The 19,003-nt window shown below is 41.7% G+C and overlaps 1 protein-coding gene across 1 annotated transcript in view; it reads left to right on the top strand.

Moving 5' to 3' along the window:
• TIAM1 (T-cell lymphoma invasion and metastasis 1) overlaps positions 1-19,003 on the top strand; it is a 191,095-nt gene that overhangs the window by 111,900 nt on the left and 60,192 nt on the right. Inside the window, exons 7-12 of the mRNA XM_018557457.1 lie at positions 53-199; positions 1,796-1,870; positions 2,284-2,454; positions 6,040-6,144; positions 10,884-10,962; positions 16,175-16,261. Coding sequence (XP_018412959.1) covers positions 53-199; positions 1,796-1,870; positions 2,284-2,454; positions 6,040-6,144; positions 10,884-10,962; positions 16,175-16,261 — 664 coding nt within the window. The remainder of the gene's footprint in view (positions 1-52; positions 200-1,795; positions 1,871-2,283; positions 2,455-6,039; positions 6,145-10,883; positions 10,963-16,174; positions 16,262-19,003) is intronic.

Below are 19,003 nucleotides of genomic sequence, written 5' to 3'. Positions count from 1 at the left end.
AGGATCTGATGGTGTTTGTCTGTTCCTTGATGGCATTTCTGCCTCTCCATAGGTGGCTGCTCGTACAGGAGAGTCCGGGGTGAGAAGACGTACACAAGCCATGTCACGATCTGCCAGTAAGAGAAGGAGCCGGTTTTCTTCTATCTGGGGTCTTGACACGTCTTCTAAGAAGAAACAAGGGAGACCAAGCCTTAATCAGGTGTGCTGGCAAAATTGAGGCAATTATCTTTGTCATTTGTCTATTTGCTTCATGTACACGGTCATACTGGCCAACACGCAACTTGCATATGTAAATCTTTATATCTTAGATCAAAAGTTTTTTTTTTTTTGTGTTAGATTTTAAATGGAGTAGGGAAAGGTTAAAACCACAGTCATATTTCTTGGCTGTCATTGTCCCATTTACTTTGTCTCAGGGACTCAAAAGGAGGTAAATCATTGATATATTTCCATTGCTCACGTTTTTGGATAAAGCCTGGAGTCCCCCGGGATCCCTGTAGCAGCAATGCTTACATTTATTTCTATTTCTCTCCAGAGTTCTCTAGAATTGTTACATTGCATCTTTTGTTCCAGAGATGGATTTATGTCCAATGATCTTCAGCTCCATCTAGTGGCCATAATGAGGCATTTCCCTGGTTCACGCTTCACTATTTTTTACTACTGCTCGTAATATTTAAAGAACATTCCACCCAAATAGAAAATGCTCTAAGAAGATTTAATCTTGCCTCATTCTCACATCAGCTTGTTAATGGCACAGAACAAATGTACATGCAGTTTTGCTGGATGAATAGCTATGAATATGTATTTATAAATAGACCCCCAATATTTAAGCAATCAACTTGGGTGCAAGTGCAACATTTCAATTCTGTGTAGAACCCCTTTGTCAGGTATGTGATCACTTCAGGGGTTCTGTGCAGCTCCAAAATGTTGCACTTACACTTAGGCCCCGTCACACCTAGCGATAAATGAACACAAACACACATTGACGAGCGTTTTTGTCTCCATTGTTGCGTGTCAGCCCATGTAATAAATGGGCTGCCGCACATGTGACAGACGCGGTAAAGTAGCTTGCGCGGCATGTTTAGCTGCAAGTGTGTTTTTTGTTTTTTATGCTCATTTGTGTGCGATTATCGCGTGTCCATGCCCAGGGGAAAGAAAATGCATATCTTACCGGCCGCACTTAGGGTACCATTAACAACCAATGGCAGCTCAAGTGCGCTGCACAATATAAATGTGTTGCATGAACGCGTGCCAAAGCATGCACCTTGGGTGCGTGTTAATGAAACAAGAAGGTGTGAACGGGGACTTAATGTAATGTGATCAGTTTAATAAACTCTAAATTCATAGTGTGCTGGCAACACGTTTTTTTTTTCTACAGCAGAAAGTAAATGACTATGACCCCAAAGTAAGGGAAACCTTTCCAGACAGTTGTCATTACAACAAGTGTCCCCGTTGGAAGTGTACTTCTCGGTTCAGGTCCTGGTGACAACTGTAAAGATTTTGGATTTTCCCTCGGTTTCAGTCTTGGTCACAATGGTCAGCAGGGCAATTAGACCGGGTGAATCTCCCTGTTGTGGACACAAAGCAATATAAACCATTGGGTTTTTTAATCCTTCTCTTCTCAATCTAACACTAAGTAAAAAGTTAATCACAGACCTGATCTAACTACAATTTACCAGTTTGAATAGTTATTTCTTAGACCACCCACCAATGCATAAAGCGCCATCCTCTTGGATTAGTATGAGACTACTTTGAAATATAACTTTTTTGCCCTTAAATGTTCTATTTTACTTGACAGGTGTTTAATGATGGCTCAGAATCTGTCAAGAAATCGTTGGAAGGCATATTTGATGATACCGCATCAGAAGACAAGGTAATGTCCAAGAACAAAGAGATAATTGGCTTTCAAAAAGAGTTTTTAGGACTCGTCAAATATGAAATGATTGCCAAATAGCTGGCACCTCATTTTGGGAAAAAATATCTTATTATATTACAATTGATTCTATGCAATATTTCCAAGTGATTCCAAGGATTTGAATGTGATGGACAACTGTTGTGTGGTTTGTAAGCCAATCTGTTTTTTTTTTGTTTGTTTATATGAAAATCCGATGTAAAAAAAGATAACTAGGATACTAGAATACATTGCATATATACATTGCTGCTTCTGTAAAAAATTCTAAAATGATGTGTGCGACCTGTGAAGATCCTTTAAATTAAGATAATTTTGCTCATTGCTTTAGACATTTGTAGTTTTTTTTTTACCTACATATTTGTCTTTTTACACAGAAGGAAAAAGAGGTGCCTTTGACCAGCGTCCATTCTCACAATGCCGATGCTGACATATGGGTGCATGAGTACCTGACACCGTCCTGGGTATGCCTGCCAAACGACCAACCAGTCCTAATTGTCATCCATCCAGATGATACAGCAAAGGATGCCTTGGATATCATTTGCAAGGTAATTCATGGTCCTGATGGAACCACCCCACAGGTTCACTCTAAACCATGGCATTCAGCTGGCTCCTGTATGGAATAGGAGGTACCTCCATGCAGATAAATATTGTCCTTGTAGAGCACTCCTGGTAGACAGAGGTTGAAGGGTGAGTTTTAAAGGAAGTTGTGACCAGAGCTTGCATGGTTGCAGTATAGTCCGAACTCCTTCCAACCCCAATATGCCCAAGACACCATCCATCAAGATTTGTAGCCAGTGAACAGCTCCCTAGAATGAGACTGGCAGCTGCATCAGATGTGGGACAACCCTTAAAAAGTAGATATGCTAGAAAACCTGTAACTGAAACCTCTCCCTTCCCAAATACACACACACACACACCAAAGTATCGGCAGGAAAATTTCACTTTCGGCATTTGGCCAAAAGTGCCATTTTCGGCCGATATGTTTCGGCGGCCGATATATCGGTGCATCCCTAGTAGAGAGTAGTTGAGGATATATGTTGTCCACCCTATCTCTCGGTGCAAGTTTTATATATTTTTCAAAGTTTTGCTACGTGAATGTGTAGCAAATATAAATTTAGATGTTATGCCATCTTGGCTGCAAAAATGGAAATGCATTGTAAGCATGCCATCGGCAGTACCCGCTTAATTGTGGGTTCATCAATTGAGGGACATTATCATTGCTTTCAGGGGTCGGGTGTGTATGGCATACTGCAAATGTCCTGCAATCACGTTTTAACAAACAGGAAGTGTGTGCTGGCTCTTTATGGTGGCAGTACCTATGTAATAATTCTACTTCATCTTGAGTTGCCTAATAACAGGTTTACTTTACTGCATTGTTTCTTTGAAAGAAATTGATTTGTTCTCCAGTTACAAGAGTCTCCATCCTGGTAAATGGAATTCTTGGTCATTGTGTTGTCACCCCCTGGATTGTCAGTAGAGTGCACCAAAGTCAGAGGAATAAAAAAGACTGGATTTCCTGATGCTCTGTTCTATTTCTATTGCCTCGGTTCTGTTTAGGCTGGAAAATGCTGTCTGGAGGATTGCCAGTTCCATGATGAGCTTTTTTTACTGACTTTTATTTTTATTTAAGATTATTTAGAACCTGGCAGGAGTTCATTGGTGTTATATGTATTTGTTTTCTTACGTGGCTTTTCTTGTGGCTGTCTGCCACCTAGTGGATGAAATACAGAACCGCATTGTATACAGAATCCAAGATTTCGCAGTTACACAGGTTGAAAAAAATTCAACAAGTTGAGTTCAACCAATAGAAAAAGTAATTGATAATAATTAATAATAATCAAAACCTGCATACGGAAAAATCGAAAGCTTTGGTTGATCCAGAGGAAAGTGAAAATCCCTTATAAAGCGTGGTCTTTTTTGCTCCGACCGGGGGAACATTTTTTTTTCCTGATCCCTTAAAGCAATTGGATATTCCCTGGATCAACAATTTGCTGAGTTATTACCTATAAATATTAATAGCCAGTTATATTCTGTGCATTTTAATTACAAATCCAGTTTAAAAAAAGCCCAAAAAACTGAGAAAGCTAAACTAGCTCCCGAGGAAATATATTTTCTGCGTTTTTACTGTGAAAAAGCCTTTCTACATGCTGAGGTTAAACTTTTTTTTCTCTTCAGGAGCAAAGAGTGCCCCGTGTTATTTGCAGTGACCATAAAGGGTTAATAAACCCTCAGCGATTTTTGCATATATCTACTGCTAGCAAACAGTAGATATATGCAAAAAAAAACCTTTTCAAACAGGTTAAAACTCACCTGTGTCTTCACCGCGCGCTCCCGTCCGAACATCTAAAGAGTCTTGGGCGGCCGCCAGGGATCTTGTGGTGGGTGCATGCGCAGTTCAGATCTTCGGCCGTGAGATGAGGAGAGAAGTCTATGGAGCAGCGTGCACACACACAGACTCCGTGGGACGTCAGAGAAGAGGAGGACAGAGGAGTCGGCGCTGAATCGGAGACCCGCACCAGCGCTTAAGGTACAGCTGAAAACTACAGGAAAGAAGCAGAAGATGATGATCGGATCAAGAGGCATCATTTAAGGGAAGTCCCTAGAGCAGGATTGGGACGGGGCAAAAAAAAGTTTGACTTTAATGTCACTTTAAAGTGAACAAGTTTACTGAATGGACCAGGGATCTGCAGTCAGGCGAGGCAGGAGAGGCAGAGCCTCACCTAGTATTATGGAGGAAAAAGCTGTCAGCTTCAAGTCTGAAGCCAACAGCTTTTTCTCCCTTCAGATCGGCTTGTTACTGGTTACACAGCAGGGAAAGCCTCCCCGCTGTTACAGGCAGTGCTGCATCCAGCTTTTGACAGGTAGTTAGGTTACACAGCAGCGGGCTTCCCCACTGCTTGTGTAACCTAACTAGTGTTGTGTGCCTGAGGAAGGGACTGCCTGATCCCGAAATGTCGCTTTGTATATGTGACATCATGTTCAGTCAATAAAGGAGATCGACTGCATCTGATCGACCGTATCTACAAACGGAGTGCGAGTGACTATATGGTATTTTGCATTCTTTGGACTTGTTCTCACTAGCAGGAGGGCATATTGCCCTTTATATCCTGCCCCCGCTGGTGGGAATTGTATTGGTGCACTTCTTTGCTTTGTAACGCATTGCACTGTTTATCTTTTTTTTTTTTCTAAAAGGTCACAAAATTGCATTTTATCCAATTCTATCCACTGCAGCACATTATAATAATCTTTATGGCGGTGACATGCACTGCGGTGAGTTGCAGTGGGTAGAAATGCATACATGCTGTAGTTTTACACATCGTACACTACCTCACATGTATGGAGTGAACATGGCACATAGAAAACAATCTTTCTCTATTTGCCCTTGTGTTGAGCCTGTGTTGATCTGCACAGCTCGTTTATGCCTAGCGGACCAGAGTAAAGCACCTTTACCTATCTGATTTCCGCTCCCCTGGCGGTTGGAGCTCCCCTCTCTCCTCTCCACTCCAGCTGGTGGAAAGTCCCTCTGCGTCCTTACGGCTATTGCAGGTCTATGGAACCTGCATTATACATGATGATGTCAGCAGTTCTTAGACCGCCGGAGGGAAAGGGGTAGAAAAGGCTGTGGGGGCCAGCAAGAGTGGGGATCGGGTAAGTAAACCAGCTTTTTTTTTTACTGCTAGGCATAAATGAGCAGTTAACCCTTGCAGTGTGGGAGTTTTTGTTTTGTCCAGATAGGGACTCTTTATTTTTTATTACAGGGTGTTTTAAAAAAAATCCCACCCCCCAACAGAGTTTCATTAAATAATACCCTTGGCTTTTAGAAAGTTCACCCAGGTCAGGGTGACGCCAGTGGGCCATCATTTGGGATCCTAGGAATGCCGAGGAAGATGATGCTACTGCCCAGTCCTGGTCTCCACATGGTTTTCAGGATCCTGTTAGTCTAGTGGCATCAAGCATCACCGTCCCTGGAACCTGGGGTGTAATATGTATTTACTTTTTTCTTCCAATGTTGTCTTTATATATGTATGTGTATATGGTGCAGTGTCATGTTATAATGCACAGAGATTTGGAAGATGTGCAATGTACAACTAATTGTAACTCTTCCCTGATCTCTTTTATTTATGTTGCAGACTCATCAGTTGGATTACACGGCTCATTATCTACGCCTCAGATTCCTGTGCGATAACCAACAGCAGCATTATATACCAAGACCTGAGGAAGAGATTTATGAACTGGTAGGTACCACTTCTCCTTTGTATACATGCTCATTGCACAGCTTGTGGAGCTCCGTAATCAGTCCACAAAGAAGCCATAATTTTTGTTTTTTGGCAAAGCATTAGTCTTGAGTATTGCTTGTTATAACTGGACAGAGTTGTGTCTGATTTGATGTTGGTGACCTTGGTTGCCTTCTTCCAGGTATCTTTGTGATTGTGTAACCCCTCCCCCATTCTAATCGCCACACCTAACCCCTAATTTGCTTTTGATATTACAATAACTGCTTAAAGTTTATATGCTATTTTAGTTAGTGGTTTTACCTATGCTCAGAAAAGCGAAATATTGGTCGTCTGACTCTGTTGGAGAGAATTTGCGGTCTCAGTGCCCACACAAAGTGAGGGAAACTTCCCTTTGGGGCATGTGTCAACAGGCTTTTTTTTCCGCTTCAAGCGTGTTTGAAGCCCATTTGAAACGGGTCATAAGTAGGTCAACTGCAGGTCAGATGCTCCTGTCAATAATGCTGAATGGTCTCAGAAACATTGCAAACTAATGTCAAACTGATGCTATCAACACAAGCCCTACTAGCTACTGAAACAAAAGTATTGTTGGCTGCAGTTGTTTTCTTTAATGCCCCTAATGCTACAGAGGTTCAGATAGATGGGCACACAGAGCACCTGTGGAGAGGCTACCAGGATCTGAATTAGAGATTGGTTTAAGAGAGCCTCTGTTAGCGACTTAAATTTACCAGATAGGTGGAGCAGACATCATATATGTCAGGCACCATCTGCAGCTTCATGCATACTCACCGCATAGGGGATGACTTGTGCGGGACAGTCGGGTTCAGAAGATCCATAATGATGGGTTTTAGTCTGTGATTTTCAAAACTGACCCTTATACCAGGTTATATTACATAGTGAAACTGATGAGTGATATACATGGATTATAATGTCTATATAAGCAGCAGCAAACCAAGCGGAGTGTAGTATACTGCCGAATCCTGACTTCCCTAAATTTGAGTCCACCAAAGACCTGGTGAAGTTGGAGAACTTGACAACGTCTATTTACTTATATTTTTGGCAGGGAGAATAGCATCCCATAATAGTTATTGTAGAACTACATTTAAATAGCTAAAATACCACTGGTATGAATGGAGAGCAGCTAGCTACAGAACACCCAGAAGCTGGTCACAGACCTCCAAGCCCACTTTGAACAATATCTCAATGGTGAAGTATCTCCACTCTGGGTCACCAGCCCAAATTATCTTCTGGTACTGACCCAGGGACACGGCATATGTTATAGTGCCAGAGGCTTCATGAGTCCATCTACGGCTATTAATCGTTCAGGGTCTTTCTTTTTTTTAGGGTGAACTGTGGATCTCGTACTCTGTTGGGCATCCACCACCGCTATGATGACAGTTTTTTTTTCATTTTGTTATTTGTAGGCTGCTACCCCTGTTCCTTCCACCACTGACATTTTATTACAGCAATAAGGTTGTCTGTTTTAAGATGTTGTAAACATTGCTTAATTAGTCTGGTATCTCTGCCCACTTTGATAAATGAATAACTTCCAGATACTGGATGCTTATCAGCTGTATGGAGCTGACAGATGCCTTGTTTGCTCACCTGCTCCCAGCAGGTGTACTTGTGCAGTCCAGATTGCAGGTGAGCGATATGTGGCTACAGAGCAAACAAATCCCGACTTGTAAGTCAGCCTCATCAACGTTCCTAGTGGAAGAGCAGCACAGGTTCTTCAACCTTTGTTTACCTGTGAAGATAATGAATTGTATAGTTTACAGTTTTTAAAGTGGAACGGTACAGGCAAATAATGTTTGCCTCAAACACTGTCAATGGTTGCTGTAGTTGACTGCTCTGGCAGGTCTTCACTAAATCCTGCATTGCCCAGTAAATCCTGTAGTAGAAGGTTGCATGTTGAAGTCTTTCTACTGGGATGTATGGGAATGCAGTGTCTGCTAACAGCTCATCCTTAAAATGCATCTACAACCCTATTTTGTTTGTTTTGCCTGGAGGGTGGAAGTGTTAGAACTCGTGACAGGTTTTTATTTCTGTGTGTGACTGTGCTGGGAAGGTTCATCCCCTCTATTTGTCCTGATGGCCATTGCCACCGGAAGGGAAGAAAACGTGATAGAATTTCCAAAATGTTACAGTTTCCAGTAATACAGACCATTCAGTGCTGCTCCATGTCCGTGTGCAGGGTGACTGATCTTTTATCTTCCCTTCCTGTAATATTCTGCAGTGTAAACAAAATTGTGAATCACCACACGAACAATAACACCACACCCCTAATATGCCTACCGAAGAAAAAAAAAAGATGGGGCTTTAAAGGTTTCATCTACCATATTCCAAAGTTCCACATAATACCACAAGAGTCACATATTATGTAAAAATGATTGTCTTTAATATAAAAATACATGATTGGCATATCAATAAATAAAGTAGCAGACCGACATATATCCAATGATTGTAAAACTATGGCACAAGACCTCCCTGGAACACGTATAGATAAATACTGTAAATAACTAACTTTTCACATAATTTGTCTCCTTATATCTTTGCATATTATTCATAAATAGTCATGTTCATCCAAAATTGATGCATAATTCTATACTGTGTCCAGAATTCTATGCGTTTCGTCCAAGGCTTCATCAGGGACTGAGGAGGTGCCTATAATAATCACATAATATTTATACATATGAAAAATTAATAATTCAAGATCTACATATAATATACATTGATAAATACCATTTAACAAGATTTCTGTCGTACTGGATATGCCTACGCTGCCGGAGGGGAGTAAGGGAGGCAAGGAACCCTACGGGCTATCAGAAGGGGGAAAGAGGGCGAGCCCGTTCTGAGTGCTTCAAACGGTTACGGCTAAATCTTATAATCAGGGGATATATCGGAGCATAGGGCTTCCAACAAATTAAAGACCATAGGGACCATCAGTATAGGCATCTCAGAGAGGTATATAATATTTAGGAGTGACAAATGCCAAACCAAACAAAATAAAATAAATGAAGTAAAACTAAAATAAACTAAGAAATGTCCCAGTGGATCCATAAAATATCTAATGTATGAAACAATATCAAACATATGCCCATTTCTAATCTTTCCTACATGAATCATTAATGCTACATTAATAGAATTACTAAATAAAAACACTTAAACCAAAACCATACTCTGATAACAAATGTAAATACCTTCTTAGTATGATACTGCTCCTCACATTGCAGAAGACTACCACCCTGATCCGAGCAGCCCACACTCCCCCTCTACCTCCCAGATGGATAAATATTCTGCAGGCTGACTGTAGTGAGTGGACTTTTAAAAGGGAATATACCATCTGGGTTTGTAAAGGCATTTGGTGCACATACATTGAAATGAGGAATATATTAAAGCCTTTATGTCTGGATTTTAGCTTTAAATTTAACATTTTTATTGAGGTCCAGACATGAGACAAAGAAGAGAGACAACTGAGGCAAAACGAGGGTCTGGGTGACTTCATTCCAAAAAGAGGGACAGTTCCTGCAAATAGCACTGCGATTTGAGCTGCAGTTTGCATATTCCCCTATGTTTGCCTAGGCTTCTTCCAATTACTCTGGTTTTCTCTCACCATCTTTTGAAGTTAACTAGCTTCTGAAATAAATGATTTAAGAAGGTGTGTCTTTTGGACAGTACTAGGGCTCTTGAGTGTAAAGGGGTGCTGAGGATGCAACTATTGAGCCCTTGAGATCTATGGAGCCCAAACCACGGCTTAAAGCGGGGCTTGCTATTTTATAAGCTTCTCTTTGAAGTGCCTATTTTATGGTCTATTGTGCTGTCACTCTGGCTTCAGTACTTTGACTGCTTGACTTAGAACCAGCATGGATATTTAGAAGAGTAGAGTCCTTCCAAATCAGTGGTTACAAGCATTAAAGCCAGAGGCAGGTAGTTAGTATCTTTAGATGGCTGCCCCTAGGTTTCCCTTAAGTTTCATGTAATACAGCAGCATTTCTTTCTCCTTTGCAACCTTTTATCTGCTGTTTGGTGTTTTAGTTGGCTTACTAGTCAAAATCTGGCCATACACTGCTTAGATTTTCAAAATAGCTTTCGTACAAAAGATCTTTCTTTTGACTTTCTATGTGTTGATGGGATGCGATATCACCGATCGATTTAGACCGATTTAGACCAGAGTGACGAAAAGGAAAGAGCAGGATGGAAATATTTTCTCTAACAAATTAAATAAAACAGTACATTTGGTTTTCATTTGGAAAACTCCATTCATTCCAAAATCCAACGTTGGAATCAAACAAAACTTCGATCAACATTCGTCAAGTGTCTGATGGCATTATCGGATTGTAAAGAAAAATCTCTTGTTCCAAAGTTCGTTCGGAAATCTACAGTACTAGTGTATGGCCAGCTTTACTGAAAAATGTAATTCTCAACCATCGTTGTAGACTTTTATGAGCCTTTACAGCCTTTATTCCTTTCAGGGCTGAAATGTGTCAGGCCAAGAATAAACACTATTTCATAGCTACATAGTTGATGAGGTTGAATAAAGGCACAGGACCATCGAGTTCAACCTATGTGTGTGTGTCACTAAGAATACCTGTACCCCTGTATATTGTGCTCTCCGAGGAAATCATCTAAAAGGTTCTTAAATTGATCAATACTCTCAGCTGATACCACTGCTTGGGGAAGGGTGTTCCACCTTTTTACTGATTGTTCAGTAAAGTATATCATCATTCTGTTCTCTTTTTCAGCTCTACAAGGAAATCACAATCTGCCCCAGAGTCATCAGATACATTCAGCTGGAGAAGACTGAGCCGTCAGAAATGTTCGGTAAGTTCCAAGGAGATTTGGGTAATATTATGTGATGGCAAAGGGGATGTGACAGGTCCTCTTTATGGAGACATCAGATGTCTTTAAGACCCCTATTGTCACCTAGGGACCCCCAGAGAAGCTGCTGGAGCAGAGATCTGCTTCACCAGCTTCTCTGGAGGTGCTGTAGCCGGAGAGTGACAGCAGAATGCGCAAGTGATGTAATATGCATCACTGCCGCATTCGGACACCGGAAGGAGCTCGTGTACTGATCTCCTGTCAGAAAGCTGTAGTGCTGGTCCCGGCCCGCCCCATTCACAGCGGAGCTCGGGACCAGCGCTGCGGAGGGGGCGCATGATCGGCACCTCATACAAGCGTTCCGTCGGCTCTATGGCCGGCGGATCACTCGTATGTAAACAGGCATCGCTGCCTGTTGTTAAATTTGGGCAGTTTCCCACTCGCAGGTGTGGAGTGGGCGGGGCTAACAGGCCATCTTTAGACGTTTAATTACAACGGCCGGCCGAGAGGCGGTTAAAGAGACAAAACATGGGGAAATGGGCATGTATTGCAGAGATGCACTACATGTTTTTTTGCCCTTTTCATGATTTAATCAAGGATGTAAATATAAAAGTTTTTTATTAATCCAGAGAAACCCACAAACACTAACGCAAAGCAAATTCTTGACTGTTCAGTCTTGTGATATTCTTAATATTAAACTGATTTTTCCCAGACATCTCGAACATGTCTGCTGTTCAGCATTGACTTGCTGTGCGGCGGAATTAATCAATGTCCCCCAGCCTGCAGTGATTGAGGAATTGTGTGGTTCCAGGAAGTTGGTTAGGCAGAGCTCATAATAGTGCTTGTGGTAGGACTGCATAGTACACAGGACCGATCTGGATTTTTAAGGATCAACAGGTATTTTTTGGAACAGATATAAAACACAATTTCAATCATATATTTAACAGACCAAAAGGATCAAATAAGAGAAGTTGATTTATCAGAATTGACATACACTTTAATCCCGGTTACTAAAAGTAGCTCTATGTGCCAATGAATTTTGTTTTACTATCTCACTCTAGCAATTGAATGGCCCCTTTAATACATGCGAATGTGTAATTGTACTTGTACACAATACTGCTTGTTTGAGCAGCTGTTACCAGCCGTGTTCACAATGAATAGGCAGGAGAACTGAACCTTTGGACCTCTGTGGTGATCACTTTCATCAGGCAGTGATCGTCTCACAAAGCAGTCTATGTGGCTTAAAAGATATTTGATTCCAAGAAGAACAAACATTTAATATATTGCAGTTTACCAATCCTTAGATTTGACAGCTTAAAATACCTGTTGATGTTGTCAGAGTTCCAGTGTCTTTGTAACTTCCTGTGCATTAAACTGACATATCAAACAATCTAATCAGCTTTCCCGGCATTCTTCTGTGAACTCTAAACCAACATCCCTCTATGTAATGGAGATCAGGAGAGTGGAAAATGTTTGTTTGCAGTTCAAATCAGGAGTTCAAAGCACTTTTATCAAATGCTTTAAAAGCATTAAAAAAAGCATTTAATAAAAAAGTGAAGGCTGGTGACAGGGTCTCTTGAAGGAAATATTAAGAGATATAGAGGACTGCCCCAATTTTCAAGAACTGTCAGGATGACGAGGCTGCTGCAGCGACATTTGGCGGCGTGGCGGGAGAACTGACACTGCTGCGCTAGGAGAGGGCTGAGGAGGACTCTCACCTATCACAGCAGATATCACACAGCGACCCACAGGTTGAGAACCACTGCTGTAGATGAACAATCATTGAGTAAATCAACCTGGAAGAGGCGATTTACTGAAATGTTCTTCACTTTGCCCACTGTTTAATTTTCTTCCAGCAACCAGTCATGTGCTGAAACTTTTTTTAATTTCCTTGTTCATGATTTAAGTGAACGCAGATTAATTGGACTCCTTTAGAAAAGTCGTTGTGCTATAATCAAAGTGATATCTGACGCTACTACCTTCAGCAACATTTTCCAACATAGCTGACTTCCTATCTAGTTACCTTCTACAAAAAAAAGAGGTTGGCACCTTTCAGCCTCCTTCAGACTCACATGACAGCAACTATATACAAATGTCAGAAATATAATTTTATGTACACAAACTGCATCATTCACAGACAGGCTTGAGAATGTTGTTATTAGCTGTTGTTTTATGTGAAGCCAGGTTTTGGTTTATGTTTACTAGTCAATGTAATCAGTTAGTCAGGTAAAACAATGTAAGGAAGTGGCGATGTGTACTTGCCCCCCTTATTACTGGAGATGCTGAGGTCTCAGGCAGCTGATCAAAGCCTGCCATACGCCATCAGAATAAAAAAAAAACCAAAAAAACAGCATAGGAATTCATAGCTAGATTCCTATTGGCTATTTCACTTTGCAATAGCCAATAGAAAACTAGCTATTGCACCCGCCCACTGCTGCTGCCAATCGCTAGAAGAGGACCTGATAGAGAACTTCAGGTCCCCCTCTGCTGATTGGCAGCAGCAGAGGGCGGGTGCAAGAGCTAGATTCCTATTGGCTATTGCAAAGTGAAATAGCCAATAGGAATCTAGCTATGCATTCCTATGGTGTTGTTTTTTTTTTTGTTTTTTTTTCTGACTTACGGCGGCCAGAGGCCCCCGATGTCAGAAAAAAATTAACGATCACAGGGAAAGGTTTACTCTACTCGATCGAGCAGAGTAAACCTTTCCGGGAGAAAGTGTTTCTCTCCTGGGCGGCCGGGAGCCAATATCTAATAGCGGGAGACTCCCGGGTGACCCCTGGCAAATCGTCATTCGACCCCTGACGGGGTCGCGACCCACAGGTTGAGAATCGCTGCCTTAGGGTGACATACAGGAACCATAAATGAGCTATGTCATTCCTTAACAAATACTCTACCGCCATCTAGTGGTTGAAATTAATATCAACATTGCTTGAATTGTTTTCCATTTTTAGAATGTATTTACAAAGTTGACTGACTCTAGAATAGTCATAGTTGGGAATATAGAGGTATGAATGTTGAACACAATATGCAAAGGTGTAAGGATGATGTCTGCAAAGTGTGGACAAGGCAGCAGATGGTTTTTTGGTATGGGTCAATGAGAGGTCTGTGAAGTGTGGGCAGAGAGGGTTAATATAAAGGTCTCAGGGAGACATCTACGTTCTGTGGGCAGACAGATGAGAGAGTTAATAGAGAGGTGTCGGGGAGAAGTCTACAATGTGTGGGGAGGCAGCAGAGGGTTAATAAAGAGGTGTCGGGGAGAAGTCTACAATGTGTGGCAAGGCAGCAGAGGGTATATAGAGGGGTGTCGGCGAGAAGTCTACAATGTGTGGGGAGGCAGCAGAGGGTATATAGAGGGGTGTCGGGGAGAAGTCTACAATGTGTGGGGAGGCAGCAGAGGATTAATAAAGAGGTGTCGGGGAGAAGTCTACAATGTTGCCACAGACAGTGATTTCAGCAAAGAATGTGGAATTGTTCAAGAAACTTTTGGACGATTTCTTAAGGGACCGTAATATACAGGGGTACAGGTACTCCTAGAATGAGATCCTAATAGGTTGGACTTGATGGACTAATGTCTTTATTCAACCTCAAATACTATGTAACTATGTAACTATGTGTGGCGAGGCAGCAGAGGGTTAATAGAGAGATGTCGGGGAGAAGTCTTTGATGTGTGGCAGGTAGCAGAGGGTTAATAGAGAGGCAGCAGAGGGTTGTTCGTGATTTGGTGGATATCCTTGTCTAGCAGCAAGAAAAATGACAGGACAGATCTCTTAAAAGCAGATTGGGCAAAAAGATATCAATGCTTTGCACCTCCTTTTCTCTAACATTGCAATCCAAAAACAAGGACATTCCGGTTGATTTTGAGTTCCTTATCAGTTTTTGAAGTCAGCCACACATGTACAATCTACTTACATTTTACAGGCACCCGACACACAGTATGAGAAGCTGAAACATTATTTGGCGAGCAAAGTAAAGTGCAGGAGTTTTTTTTTTTTTTTTTTACCAACAGATTTGCTTTTAAGTGGAAAGCCAGGGTGGGCATTCAGAACCTCTGTCAGCAAATAAGGGCACGTTTTCCCATCAGGGCACAGAAGGCTAGAAGATTCTGGCAGAGGCTCTAACCATTCACCCCTCAATAATATCTGAAGCGAAATGGCTTGAGTTCCACTTTTACTCCTAGTGTGCTTAATTCATACGTTTTACACAGATGCCTCACTGCAAATTGCAGGAGGAAAGATAATGTGAACATCATCCTCTTCATTGCTTGTTCCCTTTCCCCTATAGCAAAGGGTATAATTGGTGCCCAGTCACGTACTGATTATTCTGTGAACTGACACATCAGAGAATGACCATTACTGATGGTCTATAGTACTCATTATCTGTACTGAGAGAAGACCTACATGGCCATGCCTTTATACCATTGTCACTAGAAGTGTTTATAGTAGGGCTGCAACTAATGATTATTTTCTTAACCGATTAGTTGGCTGATTTTTATTTTTTAGATTAATTGGATAACAAAAATTAAATCAATACCCAAATGCAGTGTTACAAACATAAAGTTTACTTCAGAATAAAACTACATGCACAATTTCTTGCAATCACACTGCACTGGAACGCATAGCATTGCGGTACCGTGCATTCCAGTGCGGGCAATCACACTGTGGGTAGAAGGCGCATTTGGGGTGCCATTGAAATGAATGACACTGCAACGCACCTCCCGCAGCAAAATTTGTCAGGCTGAAACCGAAAATTACTTAAAAAATAATAATAATTGTATTGTAAGCACATGGCCCTTGAATAGCTTCAGCCAGGGAATGAGAGCTGCCAGTGGCATGATACCGCAGATGGCAGCTGAATGTAAATTGAGCAGGTAGTGGGCTGGTGCAATAGCTAGCCTGCTGTTGGCCATTTCAAATTGCAATAGCCAATAGCAGGCTGGCTATTGCACCTGCCCACTGCTTGCTGTGATCTCCTCCTGGCGTGGAGGAGAGAGGTAGGGGATACAACCAACTAATCGATCATGAGAATAGTTAATAACTATTCTCAACGATTATTATCAATGAATCGATTGGTTGGTTGCAGCCCTAGTTCATAGAATTGAATAGATCAATGTGTGACCGAACTTTTCATACATCTAAGTGAACCAATGTTAGACCGTGTCGTGTGTATGACGTGGTCTCCAAATGGTAATTTCTGTATTTTGTGATTTATTTTGTAGGGTTCTCGCTGAGCTCTGTGGAGGAAGAAGGCAGGCCACATCTGTATGTTAATAATGTAAGGGAGTCGGGCTTGGCATTCAAGAGAGGTAAGTCATCACTTGACTGATTCCAGAGCTTACTGCAGTCACTACAGCTTTTTTTTTTTACAGTGGAACTAGTAGTAGAAAACTGTGAGCAGGCAGGATTTTTTTATTGAAGAAAAAACATGCTGTGTATCTTCTGCAATAAAACAAACATACCTGCTTTTGTCAATCTCCTTTAAAATGTATGAATGCCGGAATGAATGAACTCCTGTGCACATGTGCGGAAGTGAAGTCATTCTGTGTTGGACAGTTAAGGTGGCTGAAGAACCTGGGGAGAAGATGTTGGCACTGGTGAGGGAGTACATTGATGTTGCATTGCTGGGGAGGAGGTGAGTAGCTGTAGATGTTAGTTCTTTAGTTTACCTTAAATTTAAAGTGAAACGGTCATCATTTCTGGCTGTGTTTGCAAATGTCTGTCACAGATCAACTTCTGCTGCAGTCTCTTGCCTTGTATTCGCTACAAAGTTGCATTGTAGTTTGCTTAGGCAAACTCACTGTACTAGAGTACAAGGACACCTTTTTAAAGGCGAAGTTCACCCTTTGCAAAAAAGAAATGCATAATTAATGTATAAAATATATATACATTTCTTTAATATTTGCATTCAAGCCTGGAAAGCATTGCAATCGTGATCACTCAATCACAGCTGCAGTGCTCGGGCTTCTGCACATTCTCTTCCAGGCAGAGCTCTGTACTGATGTACAAAGTTTCAGTTAGGAGAGATGGGGGGGAGGACGGCTGGACTTCAAACTGCATTAAACCACCTTATACGGCGTCCAGTCGTCCTCGCTTGTCCTCGCTCTAGAGCTGCCCATATCCCCGCGTCTACCTAGAGCGACGACCGCTGTACGGGGTGATTTAATGCCGTTTGAAGTCCAGCCGTCCTTCCCCATCTCTCCTAACTGAAACTCCGTACGTCAGTACAGAGCTTTGTAATTATGCATTTCTTTAATTTTTGAAAAAAGTGAACTAATCCTTTTTTTAAGGTGGAGCTTTTCTGAGAATGTTTGTTTACTTTTGCTGCATGTCAGAATTTATGCATGCAGACTTGTTTTAAGTTTTTGAAAGTTCCAGTGTTGGGTGTATCTGGTTTTGCATGTAGTAGGTAACTGTTTAAACCCCTGTTACGTCCTTTTTTCTTTGCCCCCCTGGAAACATTTCCCCTCTTTCCATTTGTCCTGCTAAACAGTGTCCCCTGAACAGAAATTTAGAGAGAAATCCAAAATCTTTTAGTTGTCATCAGAACAGAAAATTATGGAAAAAAAACTCCAATGGTGACAGCTTAGAGGGAATTTCCCCTCCCCATTGGGACACCGATTTCTTGGTAGTGTCAGAGCTGGGCCGCTAGGTTCCACCCAGATTTCTGTTGGCCGATCACTATGACTAATAGGAGTGGGCAGGAAGGGGTGGGCAAGATTGGCACTGTTTTGAAGTATCTTTAATGTAATAAAAAAAATGTCACATTTTCAGTCTACATCCAGATAGCTTTCTATAATCACAAAATAAGTCAAATTTCTTTGCTTGCAACACATTTTTGGGGGCAGCAGATGCAGTGTGTATGCAGGCTGCCCCCACAAACCTGATTTCATGCTTGTTGGATTGGTTTTGGGCTTTTCTGAACAGAATTTGAGGCCAAGTTTAGGCATCCACCGCTTATACTTGGGTTTACTGGCTGCTCTTTACACTACTACTCTTATCCCTGATCATATTATCATAGCTGCGGGTTACCCTCCTCCCGTCCTCAGCGGTGAGTTTGGGGAAGTTACTGCAGATTCATACCGGTCTCTCTTCTGAAGTTACTACCACTTCTGTAAGGTTTGCAATGTTGTAATTGGCCCTGCGGGATTAATGGTTTTCCAATAATTTATATTGTATAGGAATTTTTAATCGCAATCCGCAGTAAGAAGAAATAAAATCTGCCGAGTGCTGCACATCTGTCCCATTGTTTGAATGTAATGCCTCTTTCTCCATTGTCATTAATTGAGATGCTGCCAGAGGCAATACAATAAGATGGAAAGGGATAGTTCTGTTTGAAGATGGAAACATGGCAGAGAAGAAAATGTTCATTTCAACTAATTACTGCGCATATAATAAGACACACAAGCAGAGGAATGAGCGCAAAGTAACTAGACAGCCAAAGTTTTTTATTATTTGATAAAGATTAAATTAAACTTTTAGGGTATATTAATGGTCAACTTTCAAATAGTATTGTAAAGTAGAGATTTGGAGGAGGCCCTGAGAGAAGGAATTCTCTGTTCCAGGGAGAATGGCTGTCCTGGGATTGGTGCATGAAGGTTCATTGAATGCTGTGCGCATATTAAAGTAGGACTCTTGTTTTGTGTACCATTGTCCACCCTTCAGGCATGGCAGCGTTAACAAAATGGTTGCTTATAAACTACCTGTCTGCAATACTGAATTTTACCAGCAGATGAAATGAGATTGCAAATCTGTCATTAGCTTGCAAGCCCCCCTGTGTTCAAGCATTTCTAAAGCCCAAACATTTTTAGTTTCAGATGGAGTTGCAAATGGTTAAAGGAGAACTATGAGGTGAGTGCTTTTCACTCACCTCATAGTTCTAGCCGACCTGTGACAATGAGACTGTCACAGGTCGGCTCAGTAGATCGGGAGGTGAGCGAACACATACCGGCGTTCGCTAACTTCTCGATCCTGTCACGGCTCTCTGCCGTGACAGGGGAGGGACTGAATTCCCCGCTCCGATCCGCCAGCGCTGAATGGCGGAACGGGCG

Source organism: Nanorana parkeri, unplaced genomic scaffold (genome assembly GCF_000935625.1).
Source record: "Nanorana parkeri isolate BGI_ZX_2015 unplaced genomic scaffold, ASM93562v1 scaffold284, whole genome shotgun sequence".
Classification (NCBI taxonomy): domain Eukaryota; kingdom Metazoa; phylum Chordata; class Amphibia; order Anura; family Dicroglossidae; genus Nanorana; species Nanorana parkeri.
Note: the sequence above shows the minus strand (reverse complement) of the source record. Positions and strands in the feature narration are given on the sequence as shown.